Below are 19,347 nucleotides of genomic sequence, written 5' to 3'. Positions count from 1 at the left end.
GATACAACCGGGGGGTTTATTGGGGAAAAGGGGGGGCCTCTGTAGATTGGGAAAAAGCCCAAACTGAAGCCGTCTTTCAGAATAGGACTGCTTCAGGGCACCAGAAACCCGGCTTTTGGGTTGAAGAGTTTTGGGCCACAAACCAAGCCGGGGGCCTTTGGTTTAGGGCCATTATGAGCGCGTTTTTTGCCAAAGGGCCTTTCGAAAGGCCTGGGCCAAAAATCTGTCTGAGCAAGCTGGGGGCTGCGTAGCCCAAGCACAGAATATTCTGGTGGGTCTCCCCCCCCGCCCCCCCCAGACAGAGCAGCTAAGGGAGCAGAGGGTGGGTACTGGAGAGAAAAATGTTTTTTGCCTTTAGAGTCAAATGATCTGATAACCCTTTTTGGGACAAAACGGAAAACAAAGTCCCCTTTTTTGCTTTAGGCACCAAAAGGGTTTTGTCACTTTTCGGTTTCCCGCGTTTTTTCCCCCGTGTTTCCACAAACCCTGTCCGATTAAATCGCTCCTTTCCTTTCGCAAACCCCTGCAATAAGACCCAGAGAAACCCCCAGTGCACGCATCATGAACTAAAACAAAGGGTCAAAATGGGTTTCCTTTTCTTTGGTTAGACAATAAATTTCTGATTGACAAAAGGCCCCCCAAATTTTTTTTGGTTTTTTAAAATTCCTTAAAATACCTCTTTTCTGGTTTTTTTTTTTTTAACAAAAATGGAAGGTTTTTTTTTTAAAAATTTTCCCCGGCCCTCCTTTTTTAAATTTCATTTGTTTTTTTTTTTTTATAATTAAAAAAATTGAATAAAAAGAAAGGGAAAAATTTCTTTTCAGTAAGAGTTTATTTTTTATTTTTTTTTTATTGAACCTTTTTCCTTTTTTTTTTAAAATTTTTTAAAATTTAAAAAAAAAAAAAAACTTGTAAATTCTGATTCTTTACAGGGCACTCCCCCCCTAATAAATTTTGAAAAAAATGGAATTAATTTAAATCACTTTTTCTTTTTTTATTTTATGAAAAATAAATATATCTTCTAAAAAAACAAAAACAATAAAACAATCACATTTTAATTCAATTTCAATTGAGTTTATTTATATAGCGCCAAATTCACAACACATGTCATCTCAAGGCACTTTACAGTTCAACCAGATCATACAGTCAAATTTTAACATATACCTTGATAATCAACACCGTTTCTGTACATTTTTATCCACTTACCCTTTTTCTGGCTGCAGCTCAGTTTGTCCCAGCTAACACAGGCTGGTTGGAGAAAGAGTCTATTTATATCGTCAGTCAGATGAACTTTGATCTGGTTTATTTTCTGTCCAAACTTCATATTTGTTTTACATCTGAGCAGGGGATCAGACGATGACCAAACATGGCATCAAGGTCTGCAGCTGATTCTCAAAAAACTACAAAACAAGTGAACAACTAAATTTAATGTTTGAATCTTCTAATTATCGTTTTAATCGTATCGTTCAGTAAATATGAATATTTAAAATATTGAATGCCCGTGTGAATGTGAAGAATATGTGTGTGTTTTAATTTTGAGGAGAGGGGCATATGTAAAATGGGAGTTATGTGATGTTTGGCAGACAATGAGTTAAAGTGAAGCTAAGATTAGCAGGTTAGTTATAACAGTATTCAGGCAAAGAAGTAATCCTACTGGGTAAGATGGCCGTTCTCTCCATTATACATTTCATTTAGCTTTTTTCTTGGTGCTAGGTCATGTCTTTTAGTCAGCCTATCATGTTCTCTGTTTAGATTTCTTCATAAGAAAACAAGAACACCCATTCCAGACTACAGTTGAAAAGAAGAGGATCAGTGATTCACCTCAGGTTGCACTCGTAGCTCTACTTTTAATTTAATCTACATGTAAAAAAAAAAAAAACTCAGATTAGCTCTTAATAACCCAAAGTTAAAAATGAATCCACGTTCTAATAAATACTTAAAAGTAATACATAAAAGTTGCATTGTTTTGTTTCTCAGTTTTTTTTTTAAGAAATAGCCCATTAAATTGAAAATACAATATTGGGGTCAAGGAAATAATTGTCATCTTTATTCTGGAGAACATTTAGAGAATTTCAATAACCATTACTTATTGGGGAACAGCCGGCCCATCGCTACTATAGGAAAACTGCTTTGTTATCTGCGAAACAGAGAGGAACTAATGTATAGTTTCACTTTAGTTAAGGGAACAGAAAAACATTAGTTAATTGTCAGATTAAGTAGTGATTGGTTAGTCGCTACCTACTTGATATAATGGTTTACTTTACTTTAGGCTATACAAAAACATTGCTTAATAGTGACGAAAATGGATGATAAAACAGGTCAGGGAGACAAATGGATGGAAACAATTAAAAATAAATAAAACTGTGCATAAATATTTGTGCTGATAAAAACAAAAATTAAAAAAGAAATGGGGCAAAAGGGTCTGCCTGCCTGCGCGGGGGAAAGAAGGAAAAAAGAGGGGAAAGAGGGGGGAAAAGAGAGAAAAGAAAAGGGGAAAAACATGCACTATATCAATTTCTATCTACTTTTTTTACCTTCCCAACATTTCTTACTGTCATTTCTGCACTTATTTCAGGCTTTATCATCACATTAATTTTTATGTTTCTTGCGGGATTTGAACCTGTGCTTGGGCAATACCGCTTGCATCTTAGGGCATTCCAGAAGTAGAGGTACACATGCAGTGTACTCTGGGTTATGTAGTAACTTTAACAAAGGAACTGTTTTGCCCTATAAATCAGCCTAGTAATAACCCTGTGATAAATCACACAAATGCATTCAAAGCAAATTTTCTTGTAAATAAAAATATTATAAATGAGAAGTAATTATGGCTTTAGTTTTAACAATTCAATTCAATAGGTAACCCCCACTGGTATTCAAAAAAGTTAATAAAAACATGAAGGTTGTTCTTAACTCCAAAAAACGTATGAAACTTTATTGTGAGAAACAGAGAAACAGAGGTAACAGAAACTACAAATTCTTCCTCCAGTCTTCCAAGTGCTGTAGAGGATGACACTGATCCCGACCCACTCGTTACAGAGGTCAATAACACTTTCTGTAAAACATTATTCAGAAACACAATATTTAGCTGAACTAAATGTTGCCACATTTTAATAAGATAAAATAACGTAAAATCAGCATTGCTCACATATTGCAAACAAGATTTTACATTTGCTTGTTTTTTCTTCTCACTTCTCAGACCAGCCAACGTGACTCCAGGGGCGTTGTGGGATGGGATGCAGTTGATGCCCTTGCAGCCTACCTAGTTGACTTGAACCGCACCATCACCGCGTTGTCAGCCAAGGAGGAGGCAGACATAGTCCACCTGTACACAGCTCTTAATGCCATGGACAAGGCACCTTCAAGGTACAGAAGAGTAACTACGTTACTCTTAATCATTTACCATGATTAAGTAAACTGCCAATTGTCACTACCACTTCTCCCCCAAACAACATTTTTACAAATGGTTCTAAAAGTGTGTGACAGAGAGAGAGCAATTTTCACGCACCTGTCTGGCTGCAGCAGTCTCTGTCAACATAGATGACCTCAGGTTCAGCTTGGCCTGCATTTTTATACCGGTTGACAATTCCTTGGCACAACTCCTCCAACCCTGCACCTTCACCCGTTGTCAGCACAGAGTTCAACACCTGGCCAAACTCGTTGCCGATGTTTGATGTGTGAGAAACCATACTGGATTGCAAGTCAACCACCTTAACCTCTCAGCCATCACATCTGGAGATGGGCGCCATCACCCCTCACAACCCCACTTGGGATTAAGCATTTCAGAAAATGGATGGATAGATGGATATAAATAGATCTAATTTGAACCCTCCTAACAACAGTTTTTTTGTTTTATTGGTTTTTCTGATTCAGGATGCAGTGAAGTTGTATCAACTCTCAACCAACCTTTAAAACACTCATAATGATGCAACATCAGCTGAAGTCGCTATATGATCAACAAAGTGCTTTAGTTCCCTCCACATATTCCAGTCTCATAAACATACAATGACATGAAAATAAAGACTAAATTAAAGTTTTTCTTTATATTTTGTATCATTATTTTTGTAGCATTAATGGTCAGGGAGTTCAAATGGATGGACTCTAATTTTTTTTATTGAAGATTACATTTTTTCTAAAACAAAGGTTGATCATTTCTTTTTTGTTTTTACTCCTGATATTTCAGCTTTTTTGCAGCATTGTACTGTTGCCATTTTTACAGTGGACTATATTTTTTAACCATTTTGCTTCTGTAAATATAAAAGTCAATGCTTGCTTTAAAATCAACAAGTATTTCCTGTAAATTTTTATTTGAAGAACTAAATAACATGTTGTGAATCCCTGTGACTTTTGTATTCTTTTAGATATTTTTAGTGTTTTTTTCAGGTTAATTGATTAACTGCTATTTAATGTATTTAATAAAGTAAAGGACCAGTTTTGGTTTCACAGTCTTTTACTGTAGCTATTTGACAGTGTTTTACTATATATTCTACTGACTTTATTAACATTTTACTGTTTTGCTGCACAGTATGTGAAACCTTCACATCCTTTCTAAAGGGTTTAAGTTAGTAAGATACAAACTTTGTCTATCCAGAGCAGGGCTGAACATCATGTCATCTTTGTTCTTTTTCTTTCCTAAGAAAAAATGCAGACTGAGTGAAATCCATCGACCTACAGTATGTTACTTGGCTGTGGCTGTTATCTCCATGTAGACTAAGGTTTTGGATGGTCACAGTTGTTTTTAGATGTGTTCTAAACTACCCTTAGAAGCGACTCAGTCTTTTATTGCACACCACCATTTTATCTCAAACAGTTGTACTGATAGATGACCAAGAAATCTGGCAAAGTTAGAAAATGTTGTTTTGTTTTTTAAACCAAAGACATTTACATTTTCTAAATTTTACATGTTAGGCAATGTGGGTTCAATGAGTTAAGGCATAGAACTTAAATAAATATATCATAATTAAGTTTGCTTCCCATATTATTCCTCTGGGCAAAGTAGCCATTTTTGTTGAGCCATAATTTGTGTTGAAATTTGCATCTGTAGTTTTCAATATTACGTTGTTTCAAAGCTGTCAAAATTGTGTATTTAGAAACCCTACCACCAAAGTTTAAAATACTAATTAACTGCTAAACAATTTAGTTTTTCAACCAATTTCTCAAAAAGTACCACGTGAGCAAAAATATATATCTTTTAAAAATTAGGGAAGGAAATATTGGTAACAGCTTAAAATAAGTTTAAAAAATGTTTAACTACCAGAGAGTGCCTAGGGAACTAATCAGGTTCTAATCGGTAGATAACCATTACTTACTGAGGAACAACCAGCCCACTGCTATTATGGAACTACTGCTTATTTAACTGGGAAATACTGAGTAACAAGGCAAATTTATTTGTATAGCACAATTCAGTACAAAGACTATGCAAAGTGCTTTACATGACTAAATATAGGAAAATAAAACAATCAAAGCAAGTAGGAAAAAATAAAAACATTAATAAAATAAAATAAAAAATCCAGAAAAAAAAGAATATTAAAAACTGTTGGACTAAAGAAAAAGTTAAACTAAAGAAAAGTTGAACTAATGATGTTTTAGTTGAACTGTTTTAACTAGAAAAGTCGAAGGCAATCCTAAACAAATGTGTTTTTAGTCTTTATTTAAAGGAACTCAGGCTTTCTGCACTTTTACAGTTTTCTGGAAGTTTGTTCCAGATAAGTGGAGCATAGGAACTAAATGCTGCTTCTCCATGTTTAGTTCTGGTTCTAGGTATGCAGAGCAGGCTGGAGCCAGAAGACCTGAGTGGTCTGGAGGGTTGATACACTGATAGCAAGTCTGTAATGTATTTAGGTGCTAAGCCATTCAGAGATTTATAGACTAACAGAAGTATTTTAAAGTCTATTCTCTGAGATACAGGGAGCCAGTGTAAAGACTTTAGAACTGGGGTGATGTGCTCTACTTTCTTAGTCTTAGTGAGGACACGGGCAGCAGCGTTCTGGATCAGCTGCAGCTGTCTGATCCAATTTTTAGGCAGACCTGTGAAAACACCATTGCAGTAATCAATTCGACTAAAAATAAACTCATGGATTAGTTTTTCTAGATCATGCTGAGACATTAGTCCTTTAATCCTGGAAATGTTGTTCAGGTGATAGAAAGCCAACCTTGTAATTGTCTTTAAATGCTTTTGGAGGTTCAAGTCTGAATCCAGCACTACACCTAGATTTTAGGCCTGATCAGTGGTTACTAGCTGAAGCGACTGAAGCTGTGTGCTAACTTTAGATCTCTCCTCTATTGGTTCAAAGATTATTACTTCAGTTTTGTTTTTATTCAGTTGAAGAAAATTATGGCACATTTAGGAGATTATGGGGGTTACTGGGGGCAGCGGCTTACCGTTTTTTACTTGATAATAATAATAATAATAATAAATCCAATTTGTACCGCACTTTTCATTAAGAAAAATCTCAATGTGCTAATTTGACCGCCCATCCCCCCCATACCCCCCACCCAGTCGTATCGTAAAATGATACTCAAAAACAAAATGATTCTCAAAAACATCAGGAAAAATGTGCTGCTTGAATGGTCTTTTTTATGAGTAATTATTAAAAGAAAAATAGGAAAGTAGTCTTTAAGGTGCAAATGTTTTTTTTTTTTATTTTAATAATTTTTTCCATTTGAAATTCCATTTCAATACATACTAAAAAGGAATCCTGGAAAATTATACCAGGCAGGTTTAACAAACAAGTTACATGGATAGTAAAACCCTCAAGAACAGGGGTCTTCTATGTTTTCCAGACCAAGGACCCCCAAACTGATGGTGAGATGGAGCGAGACCCCCTATTTATATATATTGTATGAAATTGTGTCCTATAGTCACTCTATTACAGATGGAGTAATGTAAAGAAAATAATTTCTCCCTGGGATTATTAAAGTTTTTCTGATTCTGATTCCTGGTTGTTGTGAAGGAAACGGTGTCCAGCTTAAAGAGCTCCTGTGTGTCGCTGAATGTGTGCTATGATGACTGAAAGACATCTTCTGCCTCCATTTATCTGTTTACTACAGTGTGTTGATTTCATGTTAATGAGTATTTAAAGACATTTCAATTAGTGGGGAAAAAAATTGCAGGGGGGGAATATAAAAATATCAACTAACCATGCAGACCCTCATGCAGTACCTCCGTAGACCCCCTAGGGGTCGCGGATCCCCTGTTGAAGACCTCCGCTCAAGAAGATTTTACTAACACAAACTGAGGAACCAGGCTGAGGTAGGAATTTAAGGTTACTGAAGTGCGGATTTTTTTACTGAAAGCCGGCGGGCAAACTTGTTGCCATCATCCTCACCGACCACCTGGTCATAAAACTGTTTTAAGTCGCCTCCATGATGCTGTGGCTTCCACGCTGCATTTTGTTTTGATGACGCACGCGGTTGTAGGCTACGACGCTGGTAGCTGGTGTTGCCAGATTGGGTGTTTTTCCCGCTACATATTAAGGCCTGTTTACGGTGTGATTTAGCCGGGGTTTCGCCTAACCTGACAACAGCCAGATGCATGTCTCGCTCCGCCCAGCTCCACTCACATACATCTGGGAACCCGCTCATTGAAAGTGATTTCCCCAACCGAATTTATGGTCTGGCCAATCAGGACGCAGGGTGGGTGTGTCCTGGAGTGGAGAAGCGACCGTGAGATTCCAACAACAATGGCGGCTCGCATTCAGGAAGCAAGTGTTAGCATTGATGCTGCTATTTCTTCTGTGTTGTCCAATCTATCTGATATTGTTTCATTAAAAGAACATCAGAGAACGGCTTTGAAGGCTTTTGTTGGTGGAAACGATGTTTCCGCGCGTCTCCCGACCGGATTTGGCAAGAGCTTGATCTACCAAATGGCTCCTCCTCTCACAGCGTCACGGGTTAGCTTCGGTGTGAGTGGTTGAAATAGCACGTCAATAAAGATGACAGACAAGTGGCTTATCCAATCATATGCAAGGAGTTTTGATAAGGCCCAGCCTTCAGTAAAGGCAATTCCTATGGCGGGTTCCCAGATGTATGTGAGTGGAGCTGGGCGGAGTGAGACATGCATCTGGCTGTTGTCAGGTTAGGTTTCGCCTGGAGGGCTTTATAGAAATCTGGCAACCTATTGAACGGAGTTGAACTGAGAGAGCGTGCCGTTCACAGACACCAGAATGAACGAGTTCACAATAACGTTCATCAGGCAATAATGCAGTACGTTCAGTTCACGTTCGCCCAAAATATGAACGAGTTCATGAACTTTCGTTCAATGAACGCGTTCAGGCACAACACTGGGTATGGGATACTATAACTCAACCATAAACTCAGAGATCATACACCAAAATGCATTAGATTGTGTTGTGACTTGTTAAATTATATTAATAAAGTTAAAATTTCAACCCTTAGTTTGTTTATCATTCTATATCACTATCAGCATTTGGAAATCATTACATTTTTTTAATTGTCAACATAAATGATTCATTCAAATTCATTTTTAAACCAGACATGTCCAAAAATTCCGTTATAGAGTTATGACCGTTCAAATGTTTTGTCAAGAGATTTTATAATGTACATTTCTTTTAATTTAATCCTGTGGGCTATGAGCAGCCAAAATGTATGTACTGATTGGAGCACCTTGCTTTATTCTGTTCTCCATCAAAATCCGGGAGATGTTCAACGCAACAATGCCTACCCTTTGAACTTGTGGAATGGAGCAAAGCTGGTCCAATCACACAGTATTTACTTGTTTTTAGAGATTATGATTCAAGTGTCGAGATCCCACAGCAAAGGTACAAGAGTCGAGTAAAGCTGAAGGACCTACAGAATGGAGATGTGTCTCTGATCTTGAAGAACCTGAAGGCTGAGGATAGAGGATTATATGAGTGTTATGTTGTTGGAAAACCGAACTGCAAGAAGAGGGACATCCAACCAATTAGCAAGATCTACCTGGATGTTCTTCCTCCTTCTCCAGGTGAGTCTGTTTGGCTCTTAATCTGAACCTCCAGCAGTTTGATAGTTCTTGGTGTCAGAGAGAAATATGTTTGATCAGCTGTTGTTGGATCCTAAAGATGTTGTTTATGATTCTCTGTAGAATAGCTGGTCTAAATTCATCTTCTACCTGAAAGGCCAGACTAAAACCCTGTTCTTTTCTGCAGGGAACAATCATCGAAACAAAGACGATGAAGCGAACACGGATGAAAAGGACACACCTCTAAACAGTCAAAAAGAAATGATGGTTGTTGTGGCTCTTACAGTTGTGTTTGGTATAACTCCGTTCATTCTGTCGCTGATTGTTGGTTTCAGAGCAGTATACTGTTGTTAGCACTGTTCTGAAACCGGTTCTTTATTCCATGAAAGAATTGTCTCAAAGTAATGCAAAAAAGGAAAGGTTCAGAAACACTTTTTTTTTATATTGAGTGAAAGTATTCTACCATCCTGACAGTTTTCAATACCTTATGGATTCAGAAAAATGAGACATCTTAAATTGTATGAAAGAACATTGACATTGTTTTGCATGTTGGAAAAGATCAATACTCTTACAAGGAGTGTGCAGGTCAGCTGGCTGGAGTCCTTACAGACATTTTCAACACCTCACTCGACCGACCCGTAGTGCCAGCATACTTCAAGTGTTCCACCATCGTTCCGGTCCATTAAAAGCCTCAGGTCACCTCATTTAATGACTACCGATCTGTCGCACTGACTCCCATCATGATTAAATGTTTTGAAAGGCTGGTTAAAAAACAAATCGTCTCCAGTATCCTCCCAACTTTGGACCCATTCCAGTTCGCCTACAGACGGAACCGCTCCACTGAGGACGCCATCTCCTCTGATCTTCACCTGAGCCATGTGGATGCTGTTCCTGGACTTCAGATCAGCTTTCAACACCGTCATCCCACAGCATCTGATAGAAAACGAGGACTGTTAGCTAAAACAACTGAAGCACAAAACATAAACATTTTAACAGCCGACTGAACCATTAAAGGTACAATTTTCTGAGCAGGAAGGATTAAATTCTGCAGAGGACATATCTGCATGTTTACCTCAGTTATTGATTTTCTAGGAATACATTTGCATGATAGGAAAACCGGGAGTTTAAAATAAATTATTATCTCCTGTTCTAAGAAAGTACTGATTGTGCAGCCTAATTTGCCCAGGCTGAGCTCATTCTGCTGGCTGTTATCATGGTTTAATTCTATATTTGTTCTACCAGAGGATGTTTCATCCACTTTTTCTCTACTCAACATCTCTTTAATTAATGAAGTAAGCATTCAGCCAGTATATCTATGTGCACTTTGAATGTTTTATGAATCCAACTTCTAAGAAGAGTAACATAGAATAAAAAGATAAGAGCTTGAATCAAGTTACAGATGTGGAGTTTCACCTTTATTAATGTATGAAATTAGTCAAAGATACCAAGAAAACTATAACAAGACAAAATATGAGGTGGATCCTGCAATAAATAAATAATTTATAAGACAACTAAGGTTCTGGAGTTGTTCTCAGAAGCTCTCCTCCTGTTCATCTCCTCAGAGGTTGGTCTGGTTCTAAGTCTTAGTGGAGCAGAGCTGCAGATGATGAACTGGATCCAAACATCTACAGATGTTTCCAGAAGGTCAGCTGGAGCTGAGATGCTCCAGGGTGAAAGATCTGAAGCAGTCAGACATCAGTGAGAACAAAAACAGAATTTTATTTTCAACCACAATCAATAGCTGAAACTATATTTACATCTAATTAGATCTACATCAATAAAAAAGGAATCTGATCTTTAATCTCGATATTCGCTGCATACTAACAACTACACTTTTTGTAGTTTTTTAATTCTTTGACAGTTTTTATGTGACTGGAATTAAAGAAAAGAAAATAGATCTGCATAACTAGAAAGTCTAATTTTCTGACTCTGCAGGAAACCCTTCTAACCCATCTGCTGTAAACATGGAGCGGGTTCTGTCCAGCAGATCAGAGGATTAACAAAGACAAAGAGCTTAAATAGGTTCAGTTATGTTCTGCAGCTTGAAGCATTTATGATGGCTGTACTCAACTCAACTCAACTTTATTGTCAAATGTGCTACATGAAACATACAACACAGATGAAATTTCCATCCCCTCAACCCCACGGTGCATAATAAAATATAAAAAAATATATATATATATATATGTATTAAATGAGCCATAGCACGAAAATAAAAACCTAAGATATAAAATAAATATTAAAATATTAATATGTAAACAGTAGTGTGAATGGTGCAAATAGTGCATAGAGTAGCAGTCCAGGGGAGAGTGGTGGAAAGTAGTGGAGGATGGGGATATTGGGGGGTCAGGGAGGGGCGAAGGGGGGCAGGGCAGGGAGGGAATTGAGCATCCTCACTGCCTGATGGAAGAAGCTGTCTCTTAGCCTACTGGTTCTGGCCCGGAGACTCTGCAGCCTCCTCCCGGACGGCAGCAAGGTGAAGACATTGTGGGCGGGGTGAGTGGGGTCACCTGCGATCCTGGTGGCTCTGCGGGTGAGGCGGGAGTGATAAATGTCCAATAGAGAGGGGAGGGGGACACCGAGGATCTTCCCAGCTGCTTTCACGGTGCGCTGCCCTGTAGTCAGTTAGAAAACATTCACCTTTACCAGTAAAAAAAAAAAACAAAGAGAGTAAAAACCCTCATTCACTTTGAGAGTTTAAATGATACATGTATAATTATCAAAAAATCTGCTTAAAGTGTTCCTTTTTGGCCATTTTATGAATGTAAATGTGCAAAAATCATTTTAAAATCAGATGTAGCCTATTTTATTTTTTTACTCCCGTGATTGCTTTCTGGGCGTCTGCTTCTGCCTAGCTAGCTAACGTAAAGGGTTGACGACCGAGGCAGCTCATGACTGGAAAAAGGAAATAATTTTCTATGAATGAAAAACGTATTCCCCTCGAAGCATAAGATAAGTTGCCGAAAAAAGAGCCAAAGAGATGCTGCGGCGAAGCGTGGCATTCCTCAGGCTACCTTGTGTAGTCTAATAAAGCAACGAGAGACAATCATGAATGCTAACCATGGAGACCGAAAACGGCGGCAGCCGGGCAAAGCACCTGCGGTTGAAGTTGCCCTTGTGAAGTGGATTAATCAGGCCCGTTCTCAGCAGAGCCGACGCACATAATAAGCTACATAGGCCATCGAGTTATGTCCACACACAGCGCAGTACTGTGCTGTGATTAAGCATTTGTTTCAAACTTTATTTTCAGACTTGTTAAAAAAATGCACCAGCAGCAAAGCAGAGCCACCGCACAGCACATAATAAGTTACATAGGCTACCAGAGTTATGTCTGCGCACAGCGCAGTATACTGTAATTACACTTGCATAGTAGCTATCCGTTTCATTTCATTTTTCTCTTTGAAAAACCATGCAAATGGCATTTAGATGATATTCTGCATAAAGAATAAGTGAAATAACGGTAAATCCGCTTTTAGTAATCAACTGCTTATATTGTTTAAATTGGCTCTGACCACTATAAGCAGATTCCACTCTAGTAGTTTTAAGTTAAAGGAGATAACAGAGCTTATAGAGCAGATATAAACACCATAAATTAGTTATAATCATTAGTTATAATCATCTTTAGCTCCATATATATCTTATATGTATAAATCGTCTGTAAAGCCTTAGAGCGGGGGTCACCAACATGGTGCCAGTGGGCATCAATTGACCTTCAAGGAAAACATGGGGGCCCTCAGTGTTTTCTGAAAAAAAGCACAACTCACCAATGGGCTTTTTTTATTTTGTTGCTCTTCTTTTTTAAACAGACTGAACAGACTGGAGATTAGTAGATGTTTTTTGATAAATTACATCACTGTCATAAAGAATGGGGAACTTATGAAATGGTTTTTTTGTTTTTTACTGAGAAAGTGAAACAATAAATTCACTGATTAAGTAGTTTCAAACTATATGTTATTTTATTTGTAACAGAATGAATATGAGAAATAAAAGAAAGTGAAAAGTCAAGCCAAAGACCTAAAATCTTTAAACTGTCAGGGTTTGGTTGTGGTTTAGAGCAGGCATCCCCGCTGTCCTGCAGGTTTTAGAGGTTTCCTTGCTCCAGCACAGCTGTGTTACAGCTGGGGTTGTAAATTTGTATGTAAATGTAAGTGTGCAGGTGCCAGTTGCTGATTGGTTCCAGGAAGATGACGGCATGACATCCCATTGGTGGCTTCCCGGAAGTGACAACTATAAAAAGGCTGCTGATGTGGACTTCCTGGTTCCGTCCTCCACTCTTCCCAACTGGCCACACTGTTAACATCTGAATATTCTGGAGCTTGTAAGAGTGAGCTGCCATTTCTGTTGCTTAAGTTTTCTCCTGTTTTCTTAGTTAGGGAGGTAAGGTGACTGCCATTTGTTTACTTATACTGCAGTAGGTAAGTTGGTTCATTTCTTTGTTTTAGACAGTTGCCTTTTGTTTATTTTTGGCATATAGCTCTCTCTGAAGTCATTTGCTCCATTTATGATGTAACTTTAGAACTATTTTCCTTTTTAAATCACTTTCTAAAGATGTGCAACTTCGTATGTGTGAGCTGCTTGGGATGGGAAGAGGATGGATCCACTCTTTAATATGTTATGGTCTGGCAACCCTAGACGGGTCGTAACAGCTGATTTTAATTTAAAGCTCATTAACAGGCTTCTGCTCTACTGCAATCGTTATTATCAGCTGTGCTAAAGCAGGGAAACCTCTAAAACCTGCAGGACAGTGGGCCTCGAGGACCGAGGTTGGGGATGCCTGGTTTAGAGGACCCAAATGCAGAAGCAGAGAGGCTGAGGTGATTTCTGCAGATGAAAACAGTAACAAAGGCAGGAATCCAAAATCCAACTTAAAATGTAACACTAGTGATGTCATTAGATGAGCCGAGGCTTCGAGGCGTGTGTCGAGTAATGGAGGGGGAGTTTCCCCGAAGCGCGTGTCGAGGCGTGATTCATTTAGAGGAGGGGGCAAAACTGATGACATCCGAGGCCTCGTTACCGTGATACCAGGTGACCGCTTCAGGAAGCGCGAGAGTTGTGACAGGCATTTAAGCAGCCTCAGGATTCAGTCATGATGTGGGAGATTGGAGGAGAGCTGCTGTCAGTTGGATAGAGTTTGGATAGATTCTAAGAATAGATTATCTGGAAAAAAAACAACCAATCTAGTTGCTTAAAACTATTTTGGTGAGAATAAACAATGTAATGATCCAAATCTGAGCGAGCCACCGGACACAGTTAGTGTTAACACATTAGCATTAACCAGTATTTTCTCTATTCTATGGTTGTCCATATTAGTGGCGTCATCTGTAAGACACAGGCTCTCACCCTAGAGGTTGATGGTTTAAAACTTGACTTTGACTTTTGAAATTTAATAATTTTGGCTAATGAGTCTAATTTGCATTGCTTTGCCCTAGTAAAAATATAGATTGGGTAAAAACGCTGCCAAATTAGGTCGGTTTAGCCAAAAGATTGGTTGAACACAACTTCCGACTGAATAAAACCAAACAATGTGGAAAAACTATTATGTTTGAATAAAAATGACTAACACCTTTCATTTCGCTCATCATTACCCAACTTGCACAAACACTTTCACTGTCTGCTTGAGTTTATTTCACTACAATGGTAGAAAAACTGTGCATCTTCAATGATTGTTCTAAGAAATTTTACACTTAAGAAACATTACAATCAGCAACAGCGACGGCAGAATCAGCAACAACAGAGGAACTAAATGTGTCCCTTCTAGTACTAAATATTATAAACAAATAGAAGTATCATCAGCCAATAGGTGAATATTAAAGTCCAGGCAGGTAAGAGGGAATTTATCAATAAAAAAGTAAAACAGAAGAGGTCAAAGTGAGGGACCATGCGGCACATTTCTTTCTTTTATGCAAAATTCAGATGTCAAGTCAGGATTCCATCTTAAAATCTCCTTTTATACCAGCTTCTCTATAAAATATGCCTAAATCCAGAATTTTATAATAGCTTAATGGATATGAAAATTCATCCATCCATTTTCCCTCATGCTTATCCCGCTGGGGTTGACGAGGGGTGCTGGTGCCTATCTCCAGCTGTCTACGGGCGAGAGGCGGGGTCCACCCTGGACAGGTTGCCAGTTCATCGCAGGGCAACACAAAGACAAACAACCATTCACACCTAAGGAGAATTTAGAGAAGCCAATTAACCTAACAGATTTGCTTTTGGATATTGGGAGAAAGCCGGAGTACCCGGGGAGAACCCACGCATGCTCAGGGAGAACATGCAAACTCCATGAATTTGAGAAATAAAAGAAAGTGAAAAGTCAAGCCAAAGAGCTAAAATATTTAAACTGTCAGGGTTTGGTTGTGGTTTAGAGCAGGCATCCCCGCTGTCCTCGCTACCGTGATACCAGGTGACCGCTTCAGGAAGCGCAAGAGTTTTGACAGGCATTACGAAGCCTCAGGATTCAGTAATGATGTGGGAGATTGGAGGAGAGCTGCTGTCAGTATGATAGAGTTTGGATAGATTCTAAGAATAGATTGGTTAGAAAAACAACCAATCTAGTTGCTTAAAACTATTTTGGTGAGAATAAACAATGTAATGATGAAAATCTGAGCGAGCCACCGGACACAGTTAGTGTTAACACATTAGCATTAACCAGTATTTTCTCTATTCTATGGTTGTCCATATTAGTGGCGTCATCTGTAAGACACAGGCTCTCACCCTAGAGGTTGATGGTTTAAAACTTGACTTTGACTTTTGAAATTTAATAATTTTGGCTAATGAATGTAATTTGCATTGCTTTGCCCTAGTAAAAATATAGATTGGGTAAAAACGCTGCCAAATTAGGTCGGTTTAGCCAAAAGATTGGTTGAACACAACTTCCGACTGAATAAAACCAAACAATGTGGAAAAACTATTATGTTTGAATAAAAATGACTAACACCTTTCATTTTGCTCATCATTACCCAACTTGCACAAACACTTTCACTGTCTGCTTGAGTTTATTTCACTACAATGGTAGAAAAACTGTGCATCTTCAATGATTGTTCTAAGAAATTTTACACTTAAGAAACATTACAATCAGCAACAGCGACGGCAGAATCAGCAACAACAGAGGAACTAAATGTGTCCCTTCTAGTACTAAATATTATAAACAAATAGAAGTATCATCAGCCAATAGGTGAATATTACAGTCCAGGCAGGCAAGAGGGAATTTATCAATAAAAAAGTAAAACAGAAGAGGTCAAAGTGAGGGACCATGTGGCACATTTCTTTCTTTTATGCAAAATTCAGATGTCAAGTCAGGATTCCATCTTAAAATCTCCTTTTATACCAGCTTCTCTATAAAATATGCCTAAATCCAGAATTTTATAATAGCTTAATGGATATGAAAATTCATCCATCCATTTTCCCTCACGCTTATCCCGCTGGGGTTGACGAGGGGTGCTGGTGCCTATCTCCAGCTGTCTACGGGCGAGAGGCGGGGTCCACCCTGGACAGGTTGCCAGTTCATCGCAGGGCAACACAAAGACAAACAACCATTCACACCTAAGGAGAATTTAGAGAAGCCAATTAACCTAACAGATTTGCTTTTGGATATTGGGAGAAAGCCGGAGTACCCGGGGAGAACCCACGCATGCTCAGGGAGAACATGCAAACTCCATGCAGAAAGACCCCGGGCTGGGAATTGAACCCGGAACCTTCTTGCTGGAAACCAGCAGTGCTACCTACTGCCCCACTGTGCAGCACTACATACCTTCAGAAAAATAAAACTTAAAATTTACTTAAAATACAATCCCTTCATCCTCTGACGTGGAGCTCGCTTGGAGCTCGTCTGCCTGGCTGTGTTTCCTGGATGGAGAAGCCTTTTACAGTTTCCTTTTGTATCTATGCTCCTTTTTCTATGTCTGCTTCTGTCTCCTTCAACTTGAGTCGGGCTTGGCAGTTGGCCGCTCACACTGAGCCTGGTTCTGCTGGAGGTTTCTTTCTGTTAGAAGTGAGTTTTTCCTCTCCACTGTCACTAGAAGCATGCTTAGTGTGAGGGATTGCTGAGGAGTCAATGATTTAATGGAATCAACTGGTTTTCCGTAGAAAGATAACCTTGAATCATATTGACTGCATGATCTTCTGAACTGCCAAGTGCCCTGAGATGAAGTGCGCTGTGAATTGGCGGTTTATAAATAAGCTGCATTGAAACGTGAAACCGAATAAGATCACTCAACATATATACAAGAAGCAGCAACAACAAAGCTGTAAATACGTAAGTAAGGTCCTTCAAGTGCTGTAAACCAAAGAGAGCAATTCTTCTCATTTTCCTGTACAAATTTGCTTTAGTTGCAACAATTATATTTCTAAATCTTTCTTTCTCCGCAATCAAAAAGTGTCTGATTCTGTTTTTTACTGTGGAGTAGAAATCTGTGATGGTGGTTCTGGTCGTCTCAAACCAAGTTACCATCCTTCTTCTGGTTTGGACTAACAATGAGGACATTTTCCTCCAAGTTGTTCCAAAACTGTTTCCAGCAAATCTAAAAAGCTTCCTCGGCCATTTCAGGATGTGTCCAATAAGTTGGTTTCTCTGAGGTTCTGGTTCTGTTTGCAGCTTTTCTGCGTCATTTTGAGTTGGGACCAGACAAAGAGCGAAACACATGAGAGGAGACAGAGACACTGACTTACCTGCTTCAGGTTTGGCTTCTTCACAACCGTATTCATCTCCTGGTTTAACATTTATATTTCTAACTATCTGAACACCTGTAGGTTCTGTTTGGATCCCAGTTGATCCGTGGTGTTCTCCAGGGAAACTTGTTGCTTCTGCATCGATTCTCTCATTATTCTCACGGGATGTTTCTTGGTAGGTTTTAGCAGAGATAGTAGCTCCGTGCTTCTGTGTCTCTGCATTTGAAGCAATGCTGGTCGTATCTAAAAATGAGCCTGCAGCCGTCTGAGGAGGCTTCATGTCTCTGAGGTTCTTTATAATCATCTCTGGTTTAGCTGCAGGTAAATCCAGCTGGAAAGCTTTAAATTCAGTTTGTGTCAGAGGCGATGTGTTTTCTCCTTCAGGGTTTCTGCCAGGGTTCTGCAGAGACACTTGGTTGTAGATAGAACGGACCGCAGCGCTGGAGGTCACGGTGCTTTGCGTTGAATTATACAAATTAAGCCCCAGAGAAAGACAGCGAAGAAAGGAAACCATGTTGCTTAATCTAAACACAAAAAAATCCTTTTAAAACAGAAAATATTATTGTTGAATTCTCCAATAAAACCAACACTGCAGCCAACCAGCAAACCTTCAAACGGTTTTACCACTGAGCAGGTCTGCCGTTACAGGAATCCACTTCAAAGGACTGCTGACGTCACAGCCTGCCGCGTCATAGCCATGGGCGGACCAGGCAGTGGGCGGTTCCTGTTGCCTAGCAACGTGCTGCACAGCGGGAATTCTGAACGCCAGTCACGTGACATGAGCGCTGCAGCTGTGCCGCGTGTTGTGGAGCTGACCGCAGAGAGCGGACAGGTAATGGGGGCGCGTGAGGACACGCGCAGCCTCCTGCTCCACCTGAGAGCTCAGAGAGACGGATTCTAGGCTGGTTTCCTGTCACAATAAAAGCACTTTGATCTGCGCTGATATTCTCTCTTTTAACACACTGTTGGTAACGAAGAGGCTCTGAACTTCTACTGCAAAGCTAATAATTGATTAATGATTGACATTAATTATGCACTCATTTTTCTCTATTCTAATTTTCAGATTTACTTTCTATAACCAGCTTTTGTTGGGTCTGAAAATAAATAAATAATTGAAATCATTTTCTGTTGGTTTTCATATATTTATAGGTTTGTCTGTTAGTGGCTGTTCATCAGACAGTTTTTTATGATTTCCTATCCTACATATAAGTTTATGTTTCAGAGTTAATATATTGCTTTGCTCTACAAAAAATAAAAGATAAAACGTATTTAAAAAGACCTTTTATACTTCCTTTAACCATTTAGGATAAGGCTATGTGTTACACAAAACACTTTATACTGTTGTTATGCTGATGATACCCAGCTATATCTGTCTATAAATCCAGATGAAGCTAACCCATTACATAGATTACAGGCATGTCTGAAGACATAAAAACCTGGATGACTCTTAACTTTCTCCTTCTGAATGCAGACAAAACAGAAGTTATAGTCTTTGGACCAGAGTCTTTGAAAAAGAAGCTGATTAGTCAGTCACTTCATTTGGATGGGATTAAACTGATTTCAGATAATAAAGTAAAAAATCTTGGTGTTATTTTTGATCAGGACCTGTCATTTAAATCCCATATCAAAGAGATTTCTAGAATTTCCTTCTTTCATCTGAGGAACATTGCAAAAATTAGAAATCTCCTGTCCAGGGGTGATGCTGAGAAACTAGTCCATGCATT

General features: G+C 38.9%; 2 protein-coding genes across 4 annotated transcripts; one reads left to right on the top strand and one right to left on the bottom strand.

Annotated features, from left to right (window-relative positions):
- Positions 1-3,006: 3,006 nt before the first annotated feature.
- LOC119798668 lies at positions 3,007-10,273 on the top strand. Its single transcript, XM_038308228.1, has 4 exons — positions 3,007-3,054; positions 3,197-3,363; positions 8,658-8,959; positions 9,144-10,273. The coding sequence occupies exons 1-4, from the start codon at positions 3,007-3,009 to the stop codon at positions 9,308-9,310; spliced, it is 684 nt and encodes a 227-aa protein (XP_038164156.1). The 3' UTR covers positions 9,311-10,273.
- Positions 8,173-18,313, bottom strand: LOC119798664. Of its 3 annotated transcripts, XM_038308222.1 has the most exons (3): positions 18,232-18,290; positions 17,624-18,147; positions 10,365-10,635 (listed from the first exon to the last, which is right to left on the bottom strand). In XM_038308222.1, the coding sequence occupies exons 2-3, from the start codon at positions 18,135-18,137 to the stop codon at positions 10,457-10,459; spliced, it is 693 nt and encodes a 230-aa protein (XP_038164150.1). In that variant the 5' UTR covers positions 18,138-18,147; positions 18,232-18,290; the 3' UTR covers positions 10,365-10,456. The 3 variants fall into 3 exon arrangements, with proteins under 3 accessions (XP_038164151.1, XP_038164150.1, XP_038164149.1); XM_038308223.1 differs by lacking the exon at positions 10,365-10,635 and adding an exon at positions 8,173-9,889 and having other exon boundaries at positions 17,624-18,313; XM_038308221.1 differs by having other exon boundaries at positions 17,624-18,313.
- Positions 18,314-19,347: the final 1,034 nt, after the last annotated feature.

Source organism: Cyprinodon tularosa, unplaced genomic scaffold (assembly GCF_016077235.1).
Source record: "Cyprinodon tularosa strain WSP-4 unplaced genomic scaffold, ASM1607723v1 ctg633, whole genome shotgun sequence".
NCBI classification, from domain to species: domain Eukaryota; kingdom Metazoa; phylum Chordata; class Actinopteri; order Cyprinodontiformes; family Cyprinodontidae; genus Cyprinodon; species Cyprinodon tularosa.
This window is presented reverse-complemented; position numbering and strand designations above follow the sequence as displayed.

Coding starts and splice junctions, on each gene's coding strand:
- LOC119798668 (XM_038308228.1), top strand. CDS start 3,007: ATGACACTGATCCCGACCCACTCGTTACAGAGGTCAATAACACTTTCT. Junction 3,364..8,657: donor ATGGACAAGGCACCTTCAAG/GTACAGAAGAGT, acceptor AAAATCCGGGAG/ATGTTCAACGCAACAATGCC. Junction 8,960..9,143: donor TGTTCTTCCTCCTTCTCCAG/GTGAGTCTGTTT, acceptor TCTTTTCTGCAG/GGAACAATCATCGAAACAAA.
- LOC119798664 (XM_038308221.1), bottom strand. CDS start 18,137: ATGGTTTCCTTTCTTCGCTGTCTTTCTCTGGGGCTTAATTTGTATAAT. Junction 10,636..17,623: donor AGAAGCCAAACCTGAAGCAG/GTAAGTCAGTGT, acceptor TGACTGCTTCAG/ATCTTTCACCCTGGAGCATC.